Source organism: Panthera onca, chromosome E1 (assembly GCF_046562875.1).
Source record: "Panthera onca isolate mPanOnc1 chromosome E1, mPanOnc1 haplotype 2, whole genome shotgun sequence".
Classification (NCBI taxonomy): domain Eukaryota; kingdom Metazoa; phylum Chordata; class Mammalia; order Carnivora; family Felidae; genus Panthera; species Panthera onca.
This window is the reverse complement of record NC_138352.1, coordinates 17,829,352-17,848,960: the sequence shown is the minus strand read 5'-3', so window position 1 is coordinate 17,848,960 and position 19,609 is coordinate 17,829,352. Positions and strand designations below refer to the sequence as shown.

The following is a 19,609-nucleotide window of genomic DNA, read 5'->3' as shown; positions in this document are numbered from 1 at the left end:
GTATCTCCGTGTGGATATGCAGCGGGCACCTCCCACTCAGCACACCTGACCCTGAACTTCAAGGAGCCCTTCCCTGACCCCCTCCGTCTGGGCCGAAGCCCCTCCTTGAGGCCCCGGAACATCCAGCACAGGTCTCTGGCCTGTAATTTTATTACCGAGGGCGTTCTAATGGCCCGCTTGCTTGTTAGTTTTTTGCACGAAAACGTGAACACGTCGAGGTGAGGGTTGCAGTCGTCCCGAGTGCCTGGGTTCGTGCCCAGCATGTAGCAGACGCTCAGTAAATGTTCAGAGCGTGTGGAGGAGCGTGCCAACGACCGTCCCACGTAACGTGCAGGGTGGCTTTTCTCTCTTGAGTCTAGAGGGCCGTCTAACTGGGCGCTGTGCGTTCTCCCATCTCAGGATCAAGAGCGCCTGGACAGCACCCGCGGCTCCGTGCACTCCTTAGACGCAGACCTGCTGTTGCCGTCTGGAGACCCGTTCAGTAAATCGGACGGCGACACGTTTAAAGACGGCCTCAGGAGAGCACAGTCCACGGACAGCCTGGGGCCTTCGGGCTCGCTGCAATCCAAAGCTTTGGGCTACAACTACAAGGCAAAGTCTGCTGGAAACCTGGACGAGTCGGATTTTGGGCCGTTGGTGGGAGCGGATTCGGTGTCTGAGAACTTCGACACCGCCTCCCTGGGGTCGCTGCAGATGCCAAGTGGGTTTATGTTAACCAAAGACCAGGAAAGAGCAATCAAGGCCATGACACCAGAGCAGGAAGAGACCGCGTCCCTCCTCTCCAGCGTCACCCAGGGTGTGGAGAGTGCGTACGTGTCCCCCAGCGGCTACCGCTTAGTCAGCGAGACAGAGTGGAATCTCCTGCAGAAGGAGGTGAGCCGCCCTCTGACTTTTGCCCTCTTGTCCGCTTGGAGGGCTCCCGGGTAGCTCTGGGATTTGGCGTTCACTCGAGAGGCACCCCTGGGGTCGCCGTGCGCACGCGTCCCCGGCCTGTTACGCTGTGCCCCCGCTGCTCCCGGTGACCGTGGCAGAGCAGGGGCCTCTAGTCACGCTCTGCGCGACCCCCCTCCGCCCGGTGTCCCGCCTGAAGCCGGGGCACGGCCGAGTTTACGCTGGCGCAGCCCGGATGTGGTTCGCTTGGCAGACTCCTGCTCACTCCCTGGACGTGCAAAGCACCCATGCTGTCGGCACTTGGTGCCGCGGGAGGGCTGGAGGAGGGGGTGGGATACCGGACGGGTTGACTTGCCTCCCGCGAGCGTTGGCGAACGTAGACGTACGACGGGGAGCCGGAAGTGTCCGGAAGTGTCCGTGCGCACTCGCACGTGGCCTCGGAGGTGACGGAGCCGTCCCCGCCGTCCCCCGCCCTGCCTGCTCGAACCTTGGGTAGTGATGACGTTGTCTCCAGTCTGCAGGTGAGGGTTGGTCTCAGGCCACAAGAAACGCTTGGGTTTCTCCTGCGAGCAGGGAGACGTGGGTCAGAGGCCAGGTGTTGTGACTTCTAGTGCTTTCTTTCCCCGGGGCCCCGTCCCTGTGAGCAGCTGTGGCTCCATGAGTGGGATCGCTGACTAGCCTGACAGAAACCGCTCCCCACGGCCTCGTGTGGAACACGCGCGAGAGAGGGCGCTCCGGGTGGTTCGCGTTGGGGCTGCCTGCGTGCGGTGGGGGGGGGGGGGGGGGGGGGGGGGGGCGCTGGTTCCTCCCCGCACCTCTCCCCCCCCCCCCCCCCCCCGCCCTTGGTCGGCAGCACCCACCTAGGCTGTGAGTGTCCCGGCCTGGCGCCTCTTGCCTTGTGTTTTGCGGCCCTTGGCCACCCGGTTATGAGGTGGGTCCCTCGGTCTCCAATCATACTTGAATTGGGGACCCTGTATCGTAGCTTCTTGCCGCAAGTCTCCGCAGAAGCCACCTCCCCCGTGTTGTTCTCGGAGTGACACGGGTCAGGCTGTGCACGTGTTCACGTACGCAACGTAGGAGCACCTCGTTCCGCCTGGTAAGACGTCGTTCTGGTGCCTTCAGGTACATAACGCCGGAAACAAGCTCGGCAGGCGCTGTGACATGTGTTCCAATTACGAGACACAGCTGCAAGGGATTCAGATTCAGGAGGCCGAGACCCGAGACCAGGTGGGTGTGCTCGGCCGGGCGGGCGGCTGGGGTTGGCGCCGGGGGCGCAGAGGGGAGCGCCTTTTCCCACCCATCCGCTCCCTGAAGTGCATCCGCGTCACACGCGCGGTGGCCCGGTGCGTGCAGCGTCACTTCTGTTTCCGGTGAGCGCACACCGGAGCCCAGCCGGCCCAGCTCGCCCGGCACCACGCAGGGGGCTCGGCCCCCGGGCAGCAGGAGCAGGAGCGCCGCGGGGCACGCGCTCCCGGCGTGGTCGCCAACAGGATGCGCTTCCCGACGTGGTGGGAGAGGGGCGCATCCTCATCGCTTACCGCCTACTCCCTGTCAGAAACGTGTGCATCCGTTGAGATTAGTTTATGGGGTCACAGACATTGAGATTTGGTCGACGGGGCGTGCAGAGATTGACGAGCGCCTGTCTGGGCGTCTGATCGCGACTCGTCAGCAGCATTGGGGAAACGTAGGACCTCAGGACAGCAGGCTCGCCAGAGTCCGTAGGAGGAAGAGAGGAGTTCTTCTGGTACCACCCGGTCCCTTCGGTGGGCACTGTGCTGACGCTTTGTCCGTGCAGGTCCCTCGCCGGTCCAGGGTACTTGGACGCTGTACTTGGACAGTACTTGTACGCTGTACTTGGTACTTGGACGCTGTACAGGGTACTTGGACGCCGGCGGGCATGGCAGAACGGACAGCTCACAGGAGGGGCGGCGTGGGGCTGGAGGGAAGGGGAAGGATGCTGGTGAAGGGAGGCCAGGCTGAGGTCCCGGGGGGGTGGGGTAGGGGTGGAGGCACTTGAATTGTACCCTGAAGACTTTGGGCCGAGGTTGCAAATTCTAAGTAGGGAAATAACGTGTTTTGACTTTAGTGTAGACGATTCATAGTGAAAGTGCGGACTGCAGACGGGAAGGCAGAGGATGGGCCAGGGCGAGGGGGCGGGGCCCTGGCCGGAAGGACTCAGGGCGAGATCACCACGTGCAGAGTGGCTGGTTAGCCGTACCGCGCCCTGCGGTCATCACGTGAGGTCATTCGTTCTGAATTGGCAAATCTGTGCCGTTTCTCAGGGAGAAAAAAAAATGAGATTGAGATTTTTAAAACGATTGGAATTAGGGCTTTTTTTTTATGTCGATGAATGAATTCCGGTACTTTCTTCTAATTGGCACTGAAAATCGCGCAGGTGAAGAAACTGCAGGTGATGCTGAGGCAGGCCAACGACCAGCTGGAGAAGGCGATGAGGGACCGGCAGGAGCTGGAGGAGTCGCTGAAGCGGAGCGCGGAAGACAGCAGCCAGCAGGTGCGCGCGCTCGCCGCGGAGGACACGCGTGTGTCACCCTCGGCCTCGAGACCCGGCGGTTCTCGTCCCCAGATAGCGAAGACCTCTTACTGACCTTTTTCTGCTGCCGATTTACAGATTTCTTTAAAAAAAGTATACATCTATACCTATACCTTGGGCAATAACTGGTTCGTGAATGTCGTCAGGCTCGGGTTCTCCTTTCCCCTTTGATTTTTACTAGGTTTTTTCTGCTGCACAAAACACCTTCCTGACAGGAGCGATCCCAGTTACGCTCTGTTGAAAAGTGTGCAAATGGAAAACTCTCAAACATACACAGATCTAGCAAACTTACCGGAACTAGCCTCTGTGTGAGCGCCGCCAAGATCGCGTAATGGAACCCGGGCCAGGGCCCCGGGACCCCCCCCCCCCCCTCCCCCTCGCCACAGGGGACAACCCCCGTCCTGACTTCGACGCCATCGGGTCGGTGGTGTGTGTTCCTGTCCCCGTCCCTCCTCGCGCGTCCTGAGAGTCTGGCCCGGTGCCTGTGGCCACGCTGTGTTCTCCTTGAGCCTTTGTGCACGTGCGTCAGTCTGTCCGTCCTGACGGGCGCTGGGCCGGTTTCCGGCTCTGGGGAATTAGGAGTAATTGTTCTCTGAAAGGTCTGCGTCGGGCCGGTGGCCTGTGCTCCCGCTGCGTGGATGCCAGGAGCGGACGGCCTGGGTCAGTGTCCAAACTGTGTTCAACTCCAGTAGGTGATGATGCCGGCTTTCCACAGCTTGTAGCTGCGCGTGGGAGTGATTCCTGGGGCCCAGTGACTTCGTTTTGTTGTTTTAATTGTAGCCATTTGGGTGGGTGGGTGGTGCACTGGGGCTCAGTTCTGATGACCGCTGCGGGTACTTAGCGTTTCTGGTGTTTATCGGCCACGGGGCGTCAGTGTGTGTGTGGTTCCTTCTCAGGCCTTATGCTGATTTTTCTATTGTGTCGTCTATTTTGGTTTTATTTGTTTTTGGTTATTTTTCTGATTTGTTAGACATTCTTTACATAACCTTACTAGAGCCTCTTGGTGATATGTGGGACAAATGTCTTCTCATCAGTGCTTTATGTTTTCAGTATTTTAATGGTATCTTTTTGAACAGAAGTTCTTTCATGTAGTCAAATTTATTGATCTTTTGTTTTTAAAGTTTATTTATTTTGAGAGAGACACAGCACGAATAGTGGTGGGGCAGAGAGAGAGGGACAGAGAATCCCAAACAGACTCTGCACTGTCAGCAGAGAGCCCGATGGGGGGCTCAGACCTACAAACCGTGAAATCATGACCTGAGCCAAAATCAAGAGTTGGATGCCCAACCGACTGAGCCACCCAGAGACACCCCATTGGTCTTTTATGATTGCTGATGTTTGTTCTGTGTGTTTTGTTTTGTCTTTTAAGAATGTCTTCTTGCCCTGGGATCATAAAGACGTTTCATATATATTCAGTATATAGTCACGTTTCTATCTAGAAATCCATCCAGAACTGACTTTTATGTTTATACTATAGGTGAGGTAAAGATTTAATTTTTCCATATGGATAGCCAGTTCCTGTACATTTAGTGAGATCACCTTTTTCCTGCTGCTCTGCGAGGTCACCTTTGTCACTCGTCAAGTGAGTATGTGTGGGGGGTCAGGGTCAGGACTCTCTTCCATTGGTGCCAATTTCCGTGCTGTGGTTGATAGCAAATGTTTCATTTGCTGCTTTTTTAAGTTTTTATTTCCCTGCCGAGAACCATGTTTTCATTCATTTCAAAGCATTTACTTCTGCCTCACGCAGCACAGTTACCATACCCGCGTCACGGCCTTTGATGACTCCCCCGCGCCGTCGTGGGGTCGGCGTGTGTGCGTTCCTTCTCCCTGGAGAATGGGGCCCGTTTTCCTGATTCTCTCCATGCCACGTGCTCCTAGATTGTATCCTGGGAGCTGTGGATATTGTGTGTGCGACTCAGGGTTCTGTTCATCTGATTAAGTTCAGTTAGCGGGTTGTGACTTGACCCCTGTGAGTGGTGCTTTAACACCAGCTTGGTTTTCGACGTCTTTGCAAAGCCTTCGGATGTGTTCATTTGTGTAGCGCAGGGGTGGGTGTGGGACCTGTGCGGGGACCCTTTCTCTCACCCTCCTCCCTGAGAACGCACCCCTGCTCTTGAGCTTGTGGGGACGCTGCGCTGGTGCTGTGGTCGGTGGAGTCTTGTCCGCTGAGCTGCTCTGCTGCCGGGAAGTAGCCGCCCCCCTGCCCCATGAGCGGTAAATTCCATCCTGGTGCTTCTTCCCGCTTGGACTTCCTTTTCTACACCTTCTGCTTCTGCTCAGTGTTCAGCGTCCTTGGGTCCCTGCCCTTTGTATTTATCCAGAGTCTGTAGTCATCAGCGTAGAGAAAGGCCACCGTGGGTTTAGTCCATCTCGGAAGTCTCCAGTCTCTCGTATTTTTATCCATTAGATGGATTCTTACGTTTCCACCTTCAAGAAGGGTACTTGGCTGGCTGTGAAATCCCGAGCGCTCACGCTGTTTTCTTCGAGCGCTTTGAAGTTCCTGTTCGTTGCTTCTGGCTTCCGTGTTTCTGACGAGAAGTCAGCTGTCAGTCTTCCTATTGCTTCTTTGAAGGTATAATGTTATTTTTTCCCCTGGCTATTTTAAGGATGTTCTTTTTGGCTTTTGTTTTAGCAGTTTTACTGTGCTGTACCTATGCGTATTTTTTTTTTCATATTTCTCCTGCTTTTGGAGTTCACAGGGTTTCTTGGATTCCTGAATTGATGTCTTACATCATAAGCCATTATGAGTCTTTTAAAACCTTGCTTTTATCGAGCTAGACATAAAGTATAGAAACCTCAAGTGTAAAATTGGATGAATTTTAACATGTGAAAAAACGTAACCAGGGTGATCATCACCTGAGCAAGATGCAGAACTTTCTAGTACACTCATGCGCTTTCTAAATAAACACCTGGCCTGCCTGCACGTAGAGGCAGGCGGTATTCTGACTTCTGACAGTTTGTAGTGCTTGTTCTTGAACTTCATATCAATGGAATCCTGTCGTGCGGAACCTTTCACGTCTGGCCGTTGATTGACGATTCTTTGAAACTCCTGCGTGTTGCTCTGTGTATCAGTAGTTGGATGTCGGTGCTCGATCCATTCTGCAGTTGAGGGATACTTGGATTGTATTTAGTTTCTGGCTGTTGTGAACGAGTACGTTTTCTAATGCTTCTGTGTGTCTTTGGTGGGTGTGTGGCCTCGTTTCTCTGGAGGGTATCTAGGAGTGAAGTTACACGGAAATTATTTTTTGCTCTCCTGGTCGTTTTTCCATTGGCCATATTTCTTTAAAGGTTTATACATGTGAGACCTTCATGTTTTAATCTACATGGCTTTTTAAGCCTCTTCTGTGTTTTCCATCTCTTGTCTTTGTTTATTTTCTTCAGATCTGTCTTACAGTTCACTAATTTTCTCTTCAGATGGGTCTAATCTGTTTAATTCATCCATTGAATTTTTAATTTAATTGATTCTTTTTTCCAGTTAGCATTTCCACTTAGTTATTTTCCATTGTTTCCAGTTCTCTGGAAATTCTAAATTCTGTCTTTTAAATCTCCGAACAAGTCAAATATAGTTAATTTAAAACTCTGTCTCCAATAATCCACACATCTGGATTCATTTTAGGTGTTTCTGTTACCTGTTTTGGTTTTGTTTCTTTTTGTTCTTGTCCTTTCTTTGTGCATTTTTCTTGTGTGCTTGACGCTGTATGCGAATATGCTGGAATAACATAAAGCCGTTTTCCCGACGAGAGGCAAGGAACTGGTGGTGCCAACAATCCTGGGCCACCCAAACCAGACATAGAAATTGACGTTTTCTGAACTTGTGAAGGTTGGGTTATTTTAAGTTCTTCCCTTACCCTAGGATGCAGCCTTCTGGGGGCCCAGTCCAAAGTGCAGTGTGCTTACCAGGGTCCCTTTGCATCGTGGGTTCTGGACTCTTCTCTGTTGTCACTCTGTCGTGGGGTGCTCAGCTTCCCGTGTCCGCTGTTTCTCTTGGGACCGGCACGTGCTTCTAGAGAGGACTGTTCCAGACGCTGCTCTGCTCCACCCTCCCTCCGGGGGTCCTGATTCTGGTCCTCGGCTCTGTGATTCCTTTTGTTTTGTTCTCTGGTGCCTTCGGGTAGATACCTTTCATATTTTTGTCTGGTTTTCTGAATTCTCAAAGGAGGTTTGGTTCACATGACCCAATCTGCCACTACTGGCAGCAGAATTCTGGCAATGATAATTTTGTAAACACCTAAACACGGGAGCCTGGGTGGCTAAGTCGGTTAAGTGTCCCACTCTTGATTTCAAGTCATGATCTCACAGTCCGTGGGTTCCAGCCCCGCGTTGGGCTCTGAACTGACATCGCGGGGCCTGTTGGATTCTCTTTCTCTGTCTCTGCCCCCCCCCACACACACCCTGCTCTGTCTCAAAAGAAATCAATACATTAAAAAACTAAACGTCTAAACAAATGTATTTTGATTATTATGTATGAGTCACCAACTTTCACATGAACCTTCTCAGGGAGTTTAGGGGCTCCTGGGTGGCTCAGTTGGTTAAGCATCTGACTTTGGCTCAGGTCATGATCTCATGGTTCGTGGGTTCAAGCCCCGCGTCGGGCCCTGTGCTGACAGTGCAGAGCCTGGAGTCTGCTCTGGATTGTGTCTCCTTCTGTCTCTCTGTTCCTCCCCAGCTCGTGCTCTGTGTGTGTCTCTCTCTCAAAAATAAATAGACATTAGAGTTCAGAGTTTGGTAATGTTAATCATGTGTTTCTCACTTTTAAGTAAATCATCTTGGAAGATTAAAGCTAGTTCAGAGAAGATTCATTTAAGCTTTATGCTGCTTTTTTGTGTGTGGACAGAGTTTCAAAATTTTTATTGAGTTTTTTTTAAGGCTCCTTTAAGAGTAAAGTAGGTAGCATGTATTAATTAACATCTGTGTTTGGAGGTCCTTGTTGTGCTGTCTGTCCATGTACGGTGTGTGCGGCCCCGGGAGCTGTTGGTGCCCCTGTGTGATGGGAAGGTCTGAGACACGGAAGGTGTACGCGCTTCTGGGGTATAGAGATGATAGTGGGTTACGATAATTGAATAAAGCGTCAGTTCTGGGCAGCAGACGAGCAGGGATGGGATGGTTAGTTTCAGAATAACCAGGTTCCTGACTATTTTCTGTGTGTGCATTTTTTCTTTTAAGATCTCTGCGCTTGTCCAAAGAGCCCAAGCGTCTGAGCTCTTGCTTGAGGACTTACAGCAGGGGTTTTCCCAGGCAAAAAGGGATGTTCAGGAACAGATGGTAAGTCAGTGTTTCAGTAAACGTTAACTATGTGAAATATATTCCTTTTTGTTTTGTCTTGAAATCCTCTCTGCTACTTTACCTTCCTGGCCAGGTGGTTGCACTGTTCCGTTGTCCGGGGCCTAAGTGACATCTGTACCAGACAAGGTCATGTGAAGGTGCAGCTCTTTTGCAGACCTGCCTTCGTGACCAAAACATATTCTTACCTTTAACTTGCTTTACTTTTCTGCTTTCGGAAACCTCAACAGAGTAAACTTTGGACTAACCTTTAATTGTGGGTTCCAAGTACATGCTGAATATCGAAATCTCCCAAAGCCCAACAGATGGAGTTTTTGAACAGTCCTGCACTTTTCCTTAACAGCTCGTTTATTTAAAGCAGTCCGGTTCATTTCACAGGTATCCTGACGGCATGGAGAAGCTTCCAGAAGGCCGTCTGCCCTGAGGGGGTTGGGAGCAGAGAGCTTCTTGACGAAGGGCTGGCTGGGACCCCTGCAGAGTAGCCCCCCAGATTTGGGCCTCGCTTCTCCCCAGACTGGTTCCATGTGCTGGGTTCGTGCTTTTCCTGAGTCGGAGCCTACGTCTGAGGGCCCTTCTTAGTGATCCCACGGAGCCACCTCCTGACGGGGAAGAGACGCCTCTGGCCACATGGAGATGCTGTTTCTGATCGGCATTGGGTCAGCAGCCGAGTGGCCTTTGAGGCGATCCCTGAATTCTGGCCCTGGTCTCGTGAGGAGCTGTCCTTCCGGTCACTGACGGGGGAGTGTAGGGTCTTTTCAGTGCTCAGAGAATTCGAGATCATAGTCGTTGCCTAGGAACCACTGGGGATGCCCACAAGTGCTCCCCTCTGTCCTCCCTCAGCTCTTCCCCGCGTGCCCTCTAAGCCCCGGCTGCCTTCGCAAACACTTTCCAGTGGATTCCGCTTTAAGCGAGTGTGTTGTGGGTGACGCTGGAGGAGAGTTGCATGAGGTTGAGGTCCCGGGAACCATTTTCAGGAGGTTACCTTCGAAGGTTCTTGCACTGAGAGCAAGAAACTCAATTTCTGGTGCGCCTTCCGAGAAGCGCAGACATGGCAGGGGTTGGGATCTTAGCGTTTCCCCCTAACATCGCAAAAAGATTTCAGCCTCGAGAGGTTTGCGGAATGAACACTCCGAAAACCTTCAGTTAGATTTACCAGTTGTTAATATTTTGCCACGTTTTCACACGCGTGGCAGTGGTATGTCACTCTTCCGTCCACGCACGTACCCGTGTTTCCTGAGCCGCTGTAAGTAGGCGCTGCCGGGTGCGTCCGTCCACACACGTCTTCTCAGCACAGAGAGGCGTGACCGTTGTCCCCAGAGTCCATGATGGTTGTCAGTGGTGGTTCCAGTTTCTTACCTTGGCATTAACACTTTGGAAGGGTCCAGACCGGCTGCCTGGGAGAATCGCGTGTCTGATTGTTTCCGTGATTGGATTCAGGTTAGATTCTGGGCAAGAACAGCCCGGAGATGAACGGATTCAGCGGGAGTTCAGGGCAGCGAGGCGCACGTTCTGACAGGTGCCCCGTTATCGGTGATGTGAAGGTGACCGCTTGGTCAAGGTGGGGACGGAATTGTTGCAGAAGGACCGTTAACACGGCCACCAACTGCAAAATTATTAAGCGAAATCCAGGGTTTCTCTGTGGTTCTTTTGGCTCTTAGACTGTATCCCAGCCAGGGATTTACAGTCTGAGTACTGTGTTTAAAAGTTACTTAAATTAGCTCTATTGGTTTCTGTTTGTATTAATTTTTGGATTCACTTTTCCTTGAACACCCAGCACGGCTCACAAGGCAGAACTGTGCAAGCTTGCAAACACTCAGATTTCTTCTGTTTTCTAATCTTTTCACCCCATTCCTGCCCCCTCCCATGTACGATCATTTTAACTTACTTTTGGTTTATCCTTGTGTTTTTCTCGTTACAAAAGTAAGCAAATATATGCATTTGATTCTTTCCCTTCTTTCAAATGCCAGCGATCGGACGCCGGTATTTTGTTGTGAATGGGTAGGAGCGAGCCCGAAGCGCGGCTGAGTCTGGTCTGAAGTCAGTGCAAGTAAAACCTGCCAGGTTGTGCAAGACCTTGTCTGCCCGCCAGCAGCCTAAGTGTCCTTGAGGACGCAGCAGCTGCCCTCTCTGGGCCATGCTCTTGTGCTCCCCGCCTCCCCCCCCCCCCCCAACCCGTCCTTGCATCCCTGCTGCTCCCCGTCTCTGGCCGCACCTGCAGCTCGGCCGGGTCAGGGTCGGTTCTCCCTCCGCCGCACCGGGAGCTTCTCTGGGGCACAGTGTCGGTCTTGTGTCTCCATGTCCCGGTAAGCAGCAAAATGCCCAGACGGAGAGGCAGCTGCTAATAAATGTTGGAGGAGTGAGTATTCCACGTTTGTACGTCATGTAAGTTAAATGCCTCAGTATTAAAAATGAGCAGAAACGCAGCACTTTTGTAGGATTTTATCACATACTCAAACAGAGTAACTCTTCACTGACGCGAGGCCTCCCTAAAGACCTCAAGGTGCATCGCGGTCAGCGCGCAGAGTAGCCGCCTGGCGTCCCTGCAGCCCCCACGCGGAGATCCCCGAGTGCTCTCTTCCAGGGTCTGGGCTCCCGGGGCCGTGCTCTGTGCTCCTGACACGTGTGTGGTGGGGGAGGAAGGCGGGGCTCGGTCCCCGGGCTTGTGGCGAATACGCGCCGGGGGAGACAGTCATCCTGCGGCTCACGCTCGGTTTGGTTGAGGTCGTGATGCTCTGCGCCGCCTCCGCCCAGCAGAGACGGCGGCGCTTGTCCGGTGCGGGGACGTGGGCCGGGGGCTCACCACTCGGAGCCTTCGGTGGGGACCGTGGAGAGCGAGCCCGGATGCTCCCTTCGCACCTCTGCCCTCGAGTCCGCGTGAAGTCCGCACGGAGGCCCCGGGGCTGCTCTCCGCGCGCCTCCCCGGCCTCCACCCTGCGCCCGCCGCCGTCCGCCCTGGTGGCGCCCGGCCGCGAGCGCGGGGTTCACCTTCTCTGTCTCGGTGTCAGGCCGTGCTGACGCAGTCCCGGGAGCGGGTGTCCGAAGAGCTGGCGCGGCTGCAGAAGGACAACGACAGCCTGCAGGGGAAGCACAGCCTGCACACGTCCCTGCAGCAGGCGGAGAACTTCATCCTCCCGGACACCGTAGAGGTAACTGGTCCCCCGCCGTGCGGACGCAGGACTCGTACGTTCTGAAGTGGCTACCGCTTCTTTAGCTTGTGCTTTTCTCTTAGTTTTTAAGGCTTTGCTCCCAAGTCCTTTCTACACCCCACGCGAGGCTCGAACCCACGACCCGAGATCGAGAGCCGCACGCTCCGCTGGCTGAGCCGGCCGGGCGCCCCTGCCGGTTTTTTTAAAAAACAGGCTTTCCCGGGGCACCTGGGGCTCAGTCGGTTAAGCAGTGGACTCTGGATTTCACGTCAGGTCAGGATCTCTTAGTCCGTGGGTTCGAGCCCCACGTCGGGCTCTGTGCTGACAGCTGGAGCCTGCTTGGGATTCTGTGTCTCCCTCTCTCTCTGCCCCTCCCCCACTTGTGCTCGGTCTCTCTCTCTCTCTCTCTCTCTCTCTCAACAATAAGCAAACATTAAAAAAATTTTTTTAAGTATTAAAAACAGGCTTTACCAATATATAAATCACATGCGAAAGAAGTCACACGTTTAATGTGTACAGTTCAGCGGTTTTTCGGGTATTCGCAGATGTGACCACAGTCCATTTCAGAACGTGTTTATCCCCCGCTTCGTTCTCCCCGCCCCCCGCAGCCAGAAGCAACCGCTAACCCGTTGTGCTGCCAGGACTGTGACTTTTGTGTCTGGCTTCCACACGGGCACTCGCGCCAGGCTCGCCCGCACTCCACATGGGGGGGCCCGGGTGCCGTTGCCACTGGCCGCCGGAGGGCCGTTTGGTTTGTTTCTCCGCCTGGCTGCTGGCGGCGCTCCCCCGCGCGGACGGCTACGGATGATGTTGCCGTGAACGTTCGTGCACACGTTTGGGCGTGGACGGACCTGTTTATTTCTACTGGGGCCGCGGGGCCACGGCAGTCGTGTGAGGATGTGTCACGTGCTCGCTGGCGCTTGTCGCTTTTACTCCAGTCGTGCCCGTGGGCACGAAGCGGCGTCCGCCCTGGTTCTGATTTGCGCCGCCCCTGACGGCCGGTACCGAGCACCTCTCCTTGTGTTGCGCGTTCGTCGGTCATCCTCGGAGGAGTGTCTATTCGGGTCTTCCGCTTTTATTTTTCACGTTTGGTTTAAGTAGGCCCCGCGCTGGTAGGGCCCGACGTAGGGCTTCAACTCACCACCCTGAAAGCGAGGCCTGAGCGGAGACCCAGACTCAGATGCTCATCCGACCGAGCCACCCGGGCGCCCCCTCTTTTGCTCGTTTTTAAGTCGGGCTGGCCGCTTTCTACTGTTGAGTGATGAGGGCTCAGTATATGGTCCAGATGCACGTCGCTTACCGGGTGAATGGTCGGCAGACGTTTTCTCCCGTCCCGCGGACGCGCTCTCCCACTTCCTCGATGGTGCACTTGGAAGCACAAAAGTTCTGATCTTTGAGAAGGTCCAGCCTGCCTGGCTTTTCTCCTGTCACTCGTGCTCTCAGCATCCCAAGAATCCTTAGCCGAATCGGTCTGTGAGTTCCTTGTGCGGGACCTGATCATTTCTGTTTCTTCTTCTTTAGAGAGCGCCCACGCACAGGTGCTGGAGTGGGGGGAGGGGCAGAGAATCCCAAGCAGGCTCTGTGCTGTCACCGTGAGCCCCTGTGGGAACCTGATCTCACGAGCTCGGAGATCGTGACCTGAGCTGAAATCTACACTCGGATGCTTAACCGAGCCGCCCAGGCGCCACTTTAGTCCCTTTAATACTAAGAACTATTTAAAAACCAACTTCTGGTTTTCGTTTCTGTTTACTCACTGGGCGCCTTGCCGCCCTCGCCGCGTGCGCCCTGCCCTCCCGATCGTGTCTGCAGGTCACCGGTGCTCCGGGGGCGCTCGCTCTCCCTTCTGAACTGGTGGCTGATCTCGGCCGAGAAAGCGTGGGGACCTGTCTGCTTGTGCTCTTGGCCACTTTTCACCTCTGCCGAGCTGTCCCTTTGGGCAGGGGATCCCTCTTCTCCAAGCTCTCCAGACTTGGAATTCCTAGATTTAGGACAACTTCCAAGAACGCTCCAAGGATGTAACCAGTGTAGCCTGTAAGCCGTGATTCTGAGAGCTGCCCCAGGAGTAAATCTTAGGACGTTTTTCTCATCTTTTTTTCCTTCCTCTTTTTACTGCTGGTATTTGTTTTACGTACTTCTGGTGGGTAGTTTAAGATTAATCCCAGTGTTTACATTAGCGTTAGGAAATACTTGAACTTTTTTAAAGAAGAAAACTCAGTTTAGGGGAACAAGGTTTCAACTGAACTTATTCTGGAAGAACAGCTGGTCACCTTAGAAAGCCGCTCCTCGCTGTCCGTGCCCCTGGCCTCGCGCAGCGCTCGAGTGAGTACGTGAGCCAGTCAGCGCGCTCGGTCCGCCCCGATTCCACGCTGGCTTCCGAGTTTCCGCCTGTCCGGTCCTCACCCCCGGCCTCCCCTCAGATTCCCCCGGCTGGTTGTGGAAGCCCCTGGCCGTTCAGAGTGACCCCCACGCTGTCAGTCAGGAACGGTTTTACTTTTCTGTGTAGGAGACCGTTGGGAGGGAGAGCCGTCTGGTCCACGGGGCACGTTTTCGGCCCGAAGGGTCGTGTCTACGCTGTGCCGAACGGGAGCACGCGAGCCCCCTGCCCCCAGGGAGCTGGCGCCGAGTCGCGGCGAGCGAACCGCGCGAAACCCCCGAAGTTCTGGTCGCGGGAGACGTGTGGCCGCCCCGCCAGCCAGCGCGGTAACGCGTGTCCCCCGTGCAGGCGCTGCGGGAACTGGCCCTCAGCTACCGCGAGAGCATCGTGCACGTGCGCACCGCGGCCGAGCACACGGAGGAGAAGCTCAAGGCCGAGATCCTGTTCCTGAAGGAGCAGATTCAGGCGGAGCAGTGTCTGAAGGAGAATCTGGAAGAGACTCTGCAGCTGGAGATAGAAAACTGCAAGGAAGAGCTAGGTGAGGGCGGCTGCGGCGCGGGGCCACGGGAAACGCAGGGGGCAAGTGCAGGAAGGGTTCTCACTTGTGACTCGTCCGGAGCGAATCCAGATCCAACTGGGCCTTAACGCCGGAAGCCGCTCCCTCCCTCCAAGAGCCCCGTGTCAGGAGAGCCCCGCTGGGCCACCGCCCCCTCCTCCCGAGTTCGACGGGGACGTCTGGTGTCCACACGGCCCGCGCCACACTGCGTCCGCGTGGCCTCTGCCTGCGCTTGGGCTCGAGGCCGCTGCCGGCCGGTGGGGTTGTCGAAGGGCGTCGGTTCCCCGGGATCAGGGTCTGACCCCTTTCAGTTTGAGCCGCAGGTGACGGGGGAAGGGGCGTAAGCGAAAACAACGTGAATGTGCAAAATAATCAGTAAATGCTGGCGCTGCTCCCTTTCCCTTCTAGCCTCCGTTTCTAGCCTAAAAGCCGAACTAGAAAGAATAAGAGTGGAAAAAGGACAGGTGAGTGTCACGAATGTCACATTCACCCCACGGGCGGCCGGCGGGGGGTGGTGGCACCCCCTGGCTGGACACAAGCGACAAACCAGGGTCGGGCCAGGTCCCGCTGCAAGGAGCGGCTGGGGGAGGCCCTCGGGGTGAGGGCCGCGGGGGCCCCGGGCGGGTCCTCAGGTCCCGCGTCCGTCTTTATGCCACAGCTGGAGTCGTCGCTGAGAGAGAAGTCTCGGCAGCTGGACAGTGTTCAGGAGACGAAGAGCACGTTGGGAGAGCAGTTGAGGAAGGAGACGGCCGCGAAGGTGACCTGTCATTGATCGTTTAGTGACAGTCGTGCCAGGCACAGGGAGTCACATCCTGCCTGTTTGGGGAGGAGCGCCGCAGCTCAGCACAGGGCCCCCGAGAGCCACCGAGGCTCCCCGCTTGCGGAAGGACGACGAGACGCCCTTGCTGGAGTCGGGTCATGCCCGTGTCCCGGGCCCTGCCCGCAGCCGGAGGCTCTCCTGTCACAGCGTCCTTCCGCGAGCCCGACCTCCCCAGTGTCTGCCACCCAAGGGGAGTCCAGATACAACCCCAGTGCGTGGGCTCGACCGTGGGGCAGGATTCCTAGGAGGGTCCCCTGGAGCCGCAGGGTCACACCTCCCGAGTGCAGACTTCTGGGTGTGTGGATTGTCCTGGTTAATTCCGAAGTTTCTGTCCACGTTGCCGGGAAAGCTCCAGATTTTAGCAGCTGCTTTCTGCCTTTTGATGAGTCGTGGTCCCCGGGCCACGAGGGGTGAGGGTGAGCGGCAGGACCGAGGCGGGGGCGGGGGCTTGGCTTTCACTTCTGGCCATCTTAGGGCGACTGAGAGCAAGCTCGTAGGCCGCCGGCGGCCGTGCCCGCGGAGGGAGCCTGACGGTCCGGGGGGGACCCCACCCCTCCCCCGGGTCCCTGGCTGTCCCGGAGGACTGGGACCTGCGGCTCCTTGGCGTTAATTCTCAGGCAAAACTCGTATTTTGTAGGCGACTGTGGAACAGCTCCTGTTTGAGGAGAAGAACAAAGCTCAGAGGCTGCAGACGGAACTAGACGTCAGCGAGCAAGTACAGAGGGATTTTGTGAAGCTTTCTCAGACCCTGCAGGTGAGGCACGTGGGGACCCCCGGCAACCTGCCGGGCGCGGACTCGACGCCGCCGGTAGCTTGCGGGGTAGAGGCGTGAGCAGACGCACGACCCCGCGGGCCGGACGCCTGGGTGGCACTGGCCACGAGGCCCGTCTCCCGGCAAAGCGCCCCCTCTTCTGCGTGCCGCTGACACCCCTCCCGCCGGGCCCGTCCCTACGCTTGGTTTCTCTGTCCGAGAGCCTTTTACGTGTTGTGTCCTGGGGTCCCTGAAGTACCGTGGCTCCTCGTCCCCAGCACCGCGTGCCCCCTGCGTTCCCTTCCCTAGGTCCCCCGACGGACACCTACAGTGACGGTGTATCGTTCCGGACCCTCGAAGCTGGGTTCTTGTGTTTTCTTGTGACTCAGCTGTACAGTGTCGGGGTTCAGGGGTCCAGCCTCCGCCCCCTCCCCGTGGTCCTAGCACCTCACGGGGCCTGCCGGACACAGCTCTGGGGGGTTAGCCTTTTTTTAAACTTATTTTGAGAGAGCATGAGCAGGGGAGGGGCAGGGAGAGGGAGAATCCCAAGCTGGCTCCACACTGTCATCAGAGAGCCCGATGTGGGGCTCGAACCAACAAAGCTGTGAGATCGAGAGTGGGACACCTAACCGACGGAGCCCCCGGGGGGCCCCAGGGGGGGTTGTCTTTCGCATGTGCTCGTTCTTGCGGTGACCGGTCTCGGTGAGCCAACGGGCCGGGCCCGGCAGGAGGCCACGCGCTTGACTCGCTGTCGCCCCCCAGGTGCAGCTGGAGCGAATCCGGCAGGCGGGCTCCCTGGAGAGGATCCGGGCGATTCTCAACGACACCAAGCTGACGGACATCAACCAGCTCCCGGAGACATGACACCCGCCGCAGGACGTGGCCCGCACCCTGGGCTTTTAACTCCTCTTTAGAGCAACATTAATTATTCTTTAACTCTTAACTGAAGAAGTCACAGAACAGGAGGACAGGAGCGAGGCTCACCCGTGGCGGGAGAAGGCCGTGGCGCGGGAGCCGCGAGCAGGACTTCCCCGCGGGGACGCTGACGGACGGGAACGGGCCTCGGGGGTGACAGAGGAAGTGCTGCTGTAAGATGTCCCTGCCTTTAAAGCAACAGCCCAGTCGCGTTTGGAATGACCTTTTCCGTTCCTCGATGCCGGAGAGAGCGCTTCCTTTTCCCGTCGCCCGGCGCTCACCAGTAACAGCCCCCAGCTAGCACACAGACGTGTCGTTTGCTGTACGGATATTTTATATTAAAATACGAAGGTTGAGAGCAGGCCGTTGGCTAGTGACCGAATTTCCGAGCTCCGTGTGTCTCTCTCCTGCCATCTTCTCGCGTCGGAGGCCGATGCTACCGAGGCTTGCCGAGCGCGCCCGACGGCGGCAGACGAGACCGGTTCAGGGGCTGGATTAACCGCGAGGACTTGAAAGCGAGGCTGGGCGCTCTCTGTGTCGGAAGCTGAGGTTAAAGGAAAAGCACAAGAGACCGGAAGCACTTTCTCTGCCGCCCGGACGCGTCTCGTGGGCCCGCAGGTACCAGGGTTAAGCTGAACTGGCACGTCTACTCTCGAAAACTGTTTTAGTTTAGTTACTGGATCAGTGGAAAAATAATAATAATAAAGCAAGCTATGTCTGACATCTAGTATAAACTTACCAATCTGCTGCCTTATTTTCAACTCCCATCGGCGGGCCGGGTAGTCTCTGAGGCATCCGCTACAGACACGTGACTGGGTTGACAAGGTACCTAGTTTCCGTTTCCCTCTCTCAGTGTAGGTCCCGTGTGTCCCTGGGGGACCAGTCAGTGTGGCCGTTGGTGCCTGTGTCAGGTTCGGTTCCTTCCCTTTGTGGGGAAGGTGTCCGCGAGCAGGCGGGCTCCACGCGGCCTCACGAGCGCTGCACGGAGTCCGCCGGCCTGGGTGTGGCGAGGCCAGTGGCCGGGGAGGCGTCCCGAGTCCGCCCGCAGACGGGAACCCGGCTCACGGGAGTGGGGTGGCGGGCTCTGGCTCATGGCCACCGTGGACTTTTCTAGTTTAGCGTGAACCGTCCTTGACTCACCAGCCCTAAGAATCGGGACGTCTGTCTTCCACAGGCCAAGATGAGGACTACACGTCTGATCCCTGGGTCACTGCTGTTCTTACTGATAATTAGGAATTTTAATACTAACTATGGAAATAGTGCTATAGGCTTGCCATGCGTCAAACATTTTAATTGGTTTAAAAAACACCTATATCCTCCTTGAATTACACGGCATTCTAGTTCTAAAACGCAATCGCTTTAAATTCTACATCAAGCGTTAAGAGCAGCCCCCAGCTAATTTCAAGGCATTAAAACTGGCACCAGTAACGAGGCGGGAAATTTGTAATCGCGAAGAAAAGCTGCCAGGGAACCGCACCACCGAGACCTGCGCTCTGCGGACCTTTCTCGCCGAAGGGGCGCCGGCCGGGGACCCCGGATCAGGGACTCCCCGTGGTGTCTAGGGCCGCACAGGCAAACTGTTCGAAGTCCCTCGAGAAAAGCATCCCGCGAAACCCGAACTGAGAGTCTTTCTGGCATGAAACCGTGAGGCTACCCTTGCGGGATACCCCTCTCGGCCGGGTTTTGTGTTGTCCAGTGGGAAACGGAGGCGAAGGTGGCACCAGCCGTGTGGACAGAGGGAGGGGAGCCGGGCCGCACGACCGTCCGTGCCCGCACGTCCACGCGCGTCTCACCTACCTGCCTCCTACCTGTGAGCCACCTCACCGCGTGGCTTTCAGTCGGTGTCGCTCCGCCGTCCCTGGGCAGGTGCGGGGTCACCTTTCGGAGCTCCACGCGCCGGCGGGCGTGAAGGACCGCCGATCGGAACACAGACCCACGGTGACCGTGCCGGGACGGGGCGCGACCCAGCGCGGCTCCGAAAGGTAATCCCGCCTGCGGAGGCGATGGGCCCCGGCGGCCTCAGCACCGCGGCTCCGAGCCCACACACGTTCCGCGGAGCCGTCTGTCCTGAAGGGGCGCCTCGAAGAACGTTCAAATTAAAAAGCCGCCACCTCGTTCGCCGCGCGGTCCCCTCCTTTCGGCGCTCGGGGTCGGCCCCACGGTCGCGTTCCCGGCGCCCCCGCGTTCCAACGCGGCTCTCGTTTTTGCTCGGGTTCGGAGACGACTCCGTGTGACCCACGGCAGCTGGCAGAGCGCAGCTCAAGGTCTCCAGGGAGTTTTAAAACATCCCGGGCCCTCGCTGAGTGCAGATAAAGCACGTTCCGG

General features: G+C 56.2%; 1 protein-coding gene across 3 annotated transcripts in view; it reads left to right on the top strand.

Annotated features, from left to right (window-relative positions):
- RABEP1 (rabaptin, RAB GTPase binding effector protein 1) overlaps positions 1-18,022 on the top strand; it is a 102,267-nt gene extending 84,245 nt beyond the window's left edge. For all 3 annotated transcript variants that reach the window (XM_078437900.2, XM_078437899.2, XM_078437897.2), the window contains 10 exons: positions 400-873; positions 2,014-2,118; positions 3,287-3,403; positions 8,606-8,704; positions 11,728-11,868; positions 14,591-14,780; positions 15,207-15,262; positions 15,457-15,555; positions 16,256-16,372; positions 17,132-18,022. In XM_078437900.2, coding sequence (XP_078294026.1) covers positions 400-873; positions 2,014-2,118; positions 3,287-3,403; positions 8,606-8,704; positions 11,728-11,868; positions 14,591-14,780; positions 15,207-15,262; positions 15,457-15,555; positions 16,256-16,372; positions 17,132-17,233 — 1,500 coding nt within the window. In that variant the 3' untranslated portion in view covers positions 17,234-18,022. The remainder of the gene's footprint in view (positions 1-399; positions 874-2,013; positions 2,119-3,286; positions 3,404-8,605; positions 8,705-11,727; positions 11,869-14,590; positions 14,781-15,206; positions 15,263-15,456; positions 15,556-16,255; positions 16,373-17,131) is intronic.
- Positions 18,023-19,609: the final 1,587 nt, after the last annotated feature.